Source organism: Pipistrellus kuhlii, unplaced genomic scaffold, assembly GCF_014108245.1.
Source record: "Pipistrellus kuhlii isolate mPipKuh1 unplaced genomic scaffold, mPipKuh1.p scaffold_m20_p_2, whole genome shotgun sequence".
In the NCBI taxonomy this organism is placed as follows: domain Eukaryota; kingdom Metazoa; phylum Chordata; class Mammalia; order Chiroptera; family Vespertilionidae; genus Pipistrellus; species Pipistrellus kuhlii.
Window position 1 is genome coordinate 167,852,349 of NW_023425515.1, and position 7,342 is coordinate 167,859,690.

At 45.1% G+C, this 7,342-nt stretch overlaps 1 protein-coding gene across 3 annotated transcripts; it reads right to left on the reverse strand.

The window, feature by feature from the left end:
* Positions 1 to 1,174: 1,174 nt before the first annotated feature.
* Positions 1,175 to 4,445, reverse strand: LOC118723851 (small vasohibin binding protein). 3 transcript variants are annotated; one of them, XM_036446580.2, is made up of 3 exons: positions 4,352 to 4,445; positions 3,518 to 3,663; positions 1,175 to 1,600 (listed from the first exon to the last, which is right to left on the reverse strand). In XM_036446580.2, exons 2-3 carry the CDS (start codon positions 3,629 to 3,631, stop codon positions 1,514 to 1,516), a joined length of 201 nt encoding a protein of 66 aa, XP_036302473.1. In that variant the 5' UTR covers positions 3,632 to 3,663; positions 4,352 to 4,445; the 3' UTR covers positions 1,175 to 1,513. The 3 variants fall into 3 exon arrangements, with proteins under 3 accessions (XP_036302473.1, XP_045440651.1, XP_045440652.1); XM_045584695.1 differs by having other exon boundaries at positions 4,272 to 4,366; XM_045584696.1 differs by lacking the exon at positions 4,352 to 4,445 and adding an exon at positions 4,214 to 4,323.
* Positions 4,446 to 7,342: the final 2,897 nt, after the last annotated feature.

The following is a 7,342-nucleotide window of genomic DNA, read 5'->3' on the forward strand; positions in this document are numbered from 1 at the left end:
CCAGCTCCATAAACCAGAGCTAGTCATAGGATAATCAGGTTGCCCAACTTGAAATTCTGTAATTATTTCAACCATCAAAGCTTCTGCCTTTTGCTACATGTAGAGATTAGTCATATTGGAAGCTTGAAGGATCATTTGGATTCTAGACTCTCATTATGTGATTTTTTTCCTAAGGTCTAAAATATTAACTATAGAAACTCAAAATTCCACTTCATATCCTAAAATCCAAAGTGAATAGAAATAAACAACATGGAACCCTAAGTTACACCTCAAAAAAGAACATAGGTCCACTGAAAGCAGCAAACCCCAGCACTCTCTTGACTTTTACCTCCAGGTGGTATACAAAGGATTGTTGGCTGTCCACCTTTTCCTCGGCTGGGCACCAGAGCACTTTTTGCCTCAGGACTAACTTCTTGAAGTTTACAGAACAATGTATGTGGCAAATATACATTCAATCTGAATTTAGGATTTAAAAATAAAAATCCAGAGAAGTCCACATTGCTCTGATTTGGCTACAGAAACACAGTTCCTCTCCCTCCCCACTGCTCTCTAATCATATTTCTATCACATGTTCTTTCAGAATTAGGTGACTTTGTGTCTCACTATATTGTAACTTCCTTCATAAACATGCTTTTGGATTTCTGCTGTCTGCCAATACCTGGCACTAAAACGGTTTACTTTGGAGATGAATTGATTTAGTTGAGCATTCCAGAGAGCTTTATGCAACATTAGTATAATGTAGTACCAATCTTACAAACATCCATGAGCTCAGACATTCCAGCCTGAAGATCCTCATCATAAATCCGTTTCTAGGCCTGGTAAAGTCAATGAAAAAGCAATGCCTGCCCTCTCCTGCTGGTGCAGGCCTGCTGCTAGCTGTCCACATTCGCCAGGTGAGAGGACCCTGGCTTCCTGCTCTGACCCTGAGTAGCAGCTCATCGGGGAGTCAAGGGCACAGATTTACACTCTGTGGCTACAAATGGAGGATCGAGGCTACAGAGTTTCAGCCCCAGGAAGAATGAGAACTGGAAGCAGCCACATTTTTTCTCCCTTTCTCTTCCACTCCCCTCCTGAAGGAGCAAGGGTTCCCTCTGCTCACCTCACTTTTCCTCTCTTATAACATCGATCCATTTCTTACGGCTGGGCACCCCCAACTAACGTATGAGCAAATGCCCATTGTATTAGTATTTTATTTGTATTTTTGGAGATTTACAGTTTCACAAGAAACACTGATTATTTTTCTCAAACAATAGAAAAAGGTTTAAAAAATAAAGAGTATTATCTTAGGAGAATAAAACAAGTCTTTTCAGCAAGCATTGGGCCAATTCAAATTGGAGGAACCAGTGAAGCGGAAGTTACACATAGGAAGTTCAGGTTTTATCCAGTTTTAGGAACAGCACAGATGCCATCTTGTCTAGTTCTGTCAGGTTCCACATGGGCCATCTCAGCTTAAAACTGGTACCGAGCTCACAAACAAAGCTTCAGGGTCCCATCTCGTTTGAAGAGGGGTGGCTCACTCTCCAGGAGGCTGCATCTGTTTACAGAACTCATCAAACTGCTGCTGCTCCAGTTCGGTCATGACTCTGTTAAGGGCATAAATCTAATGGGAGAAAAAGATGTGTTAGCAATGGAGGCAGCTGCTCAACCTATCACAACAGGCGGTGCCATTTGAAAGTGCCAGAACTGCACCAATAAGGAAGTAGGAGAAGCAGATATTCATTCCATTTGGGAAATCAGGAAAGCAGTGAAACAGGTGACTTAATCTGGCCTTTAAAGGATCTGTAGGATTTGAACAGACACTGGGGAAGGGACTTGATAGGTGATTGAGGGAGGAGAAAGTATTATGATTAAATAAATATAATGGAAAAGTACAGGACTCGTTCTGGAAACTTCAAGCATGCTAATATGGAGGATATTATAGAGGAGGGTTGGGGAACTGGAGAAAGCAAGAAGAGTATGTCAGGGACTTAAATGCCACGCCAAGAAACCCGGACTTTATCTGGCCGACGCTGGAAAGCCACCAAAGGTAGGTGTGCAGGGAGCAACCTGATTATATCTGGGCTTTGGGAAAGATAACTGGAGACCATGTGAGAGAGAGAGTTGGGGGGTGGGGAGGAGGAGAAATTACAGGCCACATAGGAGGCATCTGTTCCATCAGTGAGAATAGGACCCAGGGCAGACAGTGGGCTGGAACAAAAAATGCAACAGGTATTCTAAGGCGAAGAGCAGGCTCTACCTTATTCCTCATCTTTCTTTATCCTTGTAGTCTCAACCTGTCCACTAAAAAAGACACACACATGTAACTTCCCAATTTGTAGGACAAAAAAACAAAAGAAGGGAATGTTTGTGTTTAGGGCAGTGGTTGGCAAACTCATTAGTCACCAGAGCCAAATATCAACAGTACAACGATTGAAATTTCTTTTGAGAGCCACATTTTTTAAACTTAAACTATATAGGTAGGTACATTGTTATTAACTTAATTAGGGTATTCCTAAGCTAGCCTTTGCTAAAAACTCAAGGGGCCAAAGAGCCGCATGTGGCTCGTGAGCCGCAGTTTGCCGACCACTGGTTTAGGGAAAATAACTTGATAATTAAAAAGGCAAGAAAGGGGCAAATAAAGAAACTGAGAAGCGAGACACATAGAAAATAAGAGCAGAATTAACGGAAAAGCAGCCCAATGTACAATAGAGAGGATCCCCAAAAGGTGGTTCTCTGGAGATGCTAAAGCAAACCTCCAACATGACTGGTCAAGATAGAAAGGGAGTAGGCACAAACAATTCTCTTAGAATTTAAACACACACACACCACACAAGTACTGATGTAATAGAGATTACAGCAAACATGAACTTGGTGTCAATAAGTTTGAAAAGATAAATAAAATAAATTCCTAGAAAGTAAAATGATCAAAACTGACTAGAGTAAATAATAGTAAGCTTGAATGATCTATAATCTTTTTTCATAAAACTTTTTTTTTTGTGATAAGATCCTGTAATCTTTAAGGAAAATGGAATTCCACAGTGACGAAAATAGTCACCAACAACACAAATAATTCTAAAAAAATATAATACAAGCCTGGCTGGTGTGGCTCAGGTGGTTATGGACGATAGTTTCAACTTTTTATTCACAAACTGATGGTACGTGTTGACATGGGTGGGTGCAGAGGTCCGGCCTCACCTTTTCCCCACCAAATGCAGAACATCGGTGCTGGGGTGTCTGACAAGTGCTCTCTCTCACTGACCCCTCCCTCCCAGGTCCCCTTCCTTTCTCCTTTCTTCCCTCCCTCAGGTCCCTAACACAATGGCTCTGCCCCAGGAGCCATCTGGAGACCTGACACTAACTTGGCACGCGACCACGGGCTGTCCCTTCACCATTCTGGACCTCAGCGATCGTCTCTCTAAACCGGAGGACACAGGTTTTGCCTGCAGGCAGGGAGGGCTCCCCATCACAGTTGTACTATTTCTCTCTTCTGCATCATCTCCAGCGGAGGACAGGTACACGGCCGCCTCCTCAGGCTCACCTCTGCTCTTTGTCTCTGCTTCAGCTCCTGCTGGGCTGATTTCTGCTTGGCCTTCTCAACGCGGCTGACAGGTTCTTTCACTTTGGACTTTTCTTTACGTGCAGGTGGATCCATGGCTTGGCTTCAGAAGACTCCTTAGTTCTGCCCTGGATGGTACAGAAAGAGGGAACAGAAAGGAAGGAAAGGGAGGGGCAGGGGGAAGGAAAAGAAGGAGGGGGTTAAAATAAAGTTGCCAGTCATTGGCCTAACTGATCCCTTAGCTCCGCCCTCCCCTTTGACAGGTGAGGCCGAGGGGCCGGAGGGAAAGGGCGCTGCATGTGGAGGAGTGAGACCTGGCTCCCCACGCCACGACCTCGCTGGGCGGCTCCACGCACATCTCCCCATCCTGGGCCTTAGTTTTCTGTCTGCAAAATGGGACAATCGTACATTCCCTGAGCTCCTGTGTGAGGAGCGGGGGGAAACCCATGTGAAAGCGTTTCCTATACGGGTGCGTGCTGGACCCGACATGGGCCTGTTGAAGTCAGGGAGACGCCAAGGCCACGGTCTGGGCAAGCCAGCAGGGGAGGCCCGCGCCCCGCGCCGTCGCCAGCCTTCGGCCAGGGCTTCGCCACCTCGGCCCGCGGGACAGCTGCGCGCCGTCCGCCGGCAGGGCCCGCCCCCCGCCGCCCGGCCCGGCCCCAGGGGAGCCTCCCCCACCGCGGCGGGCTCCGGCTGCAAAATGGCGGCGGAGGCGGGCGGCGCTCGGGAATCGCACCTTCCCTCCCCGGCGTCAGGTCTTTGGGCCCCGCCGCGCGGTGGACACCGCCCCGCGAGGGGATCCTCGCCTTCCCCTACCTCCGGCCTCGAGTCCCGAGCGCCGCGCCTCGAGTGGGCGGGGCCTGGGCGGGGCCGGCGCTCCCGAGGCCCCGCCCCCAGGCAGGCCGCGCGTGCGCAGAGGCTTATCTGGATGGCTGGCTTTGGCTCTGGGGCTGGGGGTGGGGCTGGGGCTTGCTGTCTTCTTCTTTTTAAAAAAAAAATATATTTTATTGATTTTTTACAGAGAGGAAGGGAGAGGGACAGAGAGCCAGAAACATCAATGAGAAAGAAACATCAACCAGCTGCCTCCTGCATACCCCCTACAGGGGATGTGCCCGGCAACCAATGTACATGCCCTTGATTGGAATCGAACCTGGGACCCTTCAGTCCGCAGACTGATGCTCCATCCACTGAGCCAAACCGGTTTCGGCAAGGGATTGTTGTCTTTTTGATTTCTAGCTTTAATATTAGGAAGATCAAGTGAGATCCCGTTTGCCACAGTACTTTGAAAAAGGAAATGGTCCACAGTCTGGAAAAAAACCAAAAGGCTGGCTGTCATTTTTCATTCATTAGATTATCAAGGATTGAAGAAAATGGTAGATAAATGTTTTGACAACAGAAATCCTGTTCAGTGCAGCAACAAAAACATCTAACAACAGTAATGCCACTTCTCTTCTGGGCTGTTTATGTTCCAGGCACGCTTCTTAGAGCTTCACATTTCTTAACTCATGTATTTCTTATAATAAGTTTGTGTAATAACGTATATGTATAATAATATATGATTATTGTCCCCATTTTATAGATAGAGGAACAAAGGCATTGAGAAGTTATGTGACTTGTCCAAGGTCACACAGTTAAGTGTCCCAGCAAGTATTTTAGCCAGGATTCTAGGTAAGATAGTGAAAACATATCCAGGCCCATTACTTTGTTTCTTTTGAAACAAATGATGGATGCTAAGCAAACAGGGTGTAGTCTAGATGGACACACAATTTCAAAGTGTAAATTGTCACAACTTGTTGGAAATCAGTTTAGTGCTACATATTGAAAGCCTTAAAAATGAGCACAACCTCACAAATAGACAAAATACTGCATGATCTATTTATATGAGATGTCTAAAGTAATCAAACTGCTGGAAAGTAAAATGGTGATTGCCAGGGGCTGGGAGAGGGGGGGAAAGGAAGTTGTTCAATGGATGGAGAGTTTTTTAAGATGAAAAAGTCCTAGCGATCTGTTACAGGACAGTGTGACTATAAAAATGATTAGGATGGTAAACCTTAAGTGCCTTTTAAAATCAAATTTAAAAAAGAGAATAGCCTGGCTGGGGTGGCTCAGTGGTTGAGGGTAGACCTATGAACCAGGAGATCAGGGCACATGCCTGGGTTTTGGGCTCAATTCCCAGTGTGTGACATGCAGGAGGCAGCCAATCAATGGTTCTTTCCCAGAGAAATTCTTACACATGTGAACCATGAAACATGGATCAAGAATATTCAAAGCAGCCGAAACCGTTTTTGGTTCAGTAGATAGAACATCAGTCTGTGGACTGAAGGGTCTCAGGTTCGATTTCGGTCAAGGGCATGTACCTTGGTTGCGGGCACATCCCCAGTAGGGGGTGTGCAAGAGGCAGCTGATGATGTTTTTAGCTCTCTATCCCTCTCCCTTCTTCTCTATAAAGAATCAATAGAATATATTTTTTAAAAAAAGAATGTTCAAAGCAGCACTGTTTGTAAAAGCAAAAGACCAGACACAGCCCACATTTTTACCATCAAAGAAATGGACAATCTGTTGGTATATTCATGCAATGGTCTACCACACATCGGTGAATGAATGTAGTGAAGCTCTGTGAATTAGTCTGGATGAATTTCAGTGTCTTAATTTGCACTTCACCCAAAGAAGAGTGTTTGAGACAAATCTTTCCATATTTAGGAAGCGATCCCAGGAATCAGAAATGGTGAGAAGAAAAGGAACCAATAAAAGGTGCATTATTGAGCTACTGATGGCTGTGGCCTACTGTGCTCATTCCACTGGGAACTCAGAATATGGTTCAGAACTGTCCCTCTGAGGTGCGAGGCTGGAGCGTTTGCCTCTATCTCCTGTCCCCCCCAGGTTGATCCCCTGAGGTATAACTATCCTGAACCCCTGAGCTGCACACAGATCACTCAGCCATCCCAAACGTTGTAGAGAGCCCGAGTGAGATGAGCAAAGAGCTGCTGTGGCCTTTGGGGTGGCATGCTGGCAGCTTGTTGGCAAGTTTCCGTTACCCTGAGATCGAGTGGGTTGAGGGACATGGCTTGGGCCACCATAGGTGTCAGCTAGGCTCAGAAAGGAATGTTGACTGAAAAAAGGAAATTACAGTATAATAAATTAGGTATAATGTGCTTCATTTTTATAAGGTTGAAAAATATGTAAAGGTATATAATGCTTTGGGGTTTCCCCCATATATATTTTATTATTTAAATATTCTGTGATATGTGCTTCTTATAAAAACCATGAAGAGTAAAAGTGAAAGTTTCCTCTCTCTCCACTCCCATCAATTTCATTGCCTTTTCCAGAAAGAACCATTTTTAAAATTTATTTTTTGCACTGACCGGTTTGGCTCAGTAGATAGAGCATCAGCCTGCGGACTGAAGAGTTCTGGGTTTGATTCCGGTCAAGGACATGTACCTTGGTTGTGGGCACATCCCCAGTGGGGGGTGTGCAGGAGGCGGCTGATTGGTGTTTCTCTCTCATTGATGTTTCTGACTCTCTATCCCTCTCTTTTCCTCTCTGTAAAAAATCAATAAAGTATATTTAAAATTTTTTTTTTTTATTTAAAGATTGTGTATTGGGCAAAAAATGAAAAAGGATCCCAAGTCAAATTTATAGAAAATATTCCTTTATTAACTTTTGGTCAAGAATATGTTTGTATATTTTCAGAAAACAACTCCGAGATCACTTAGATTCCAGCAACAGAGAAAAATTGATAGGACTACTCCAACCATGAAGACAGAAGAGAAGCAGTCCAGAGATGGAAGACGCTGACGACATCTTGCC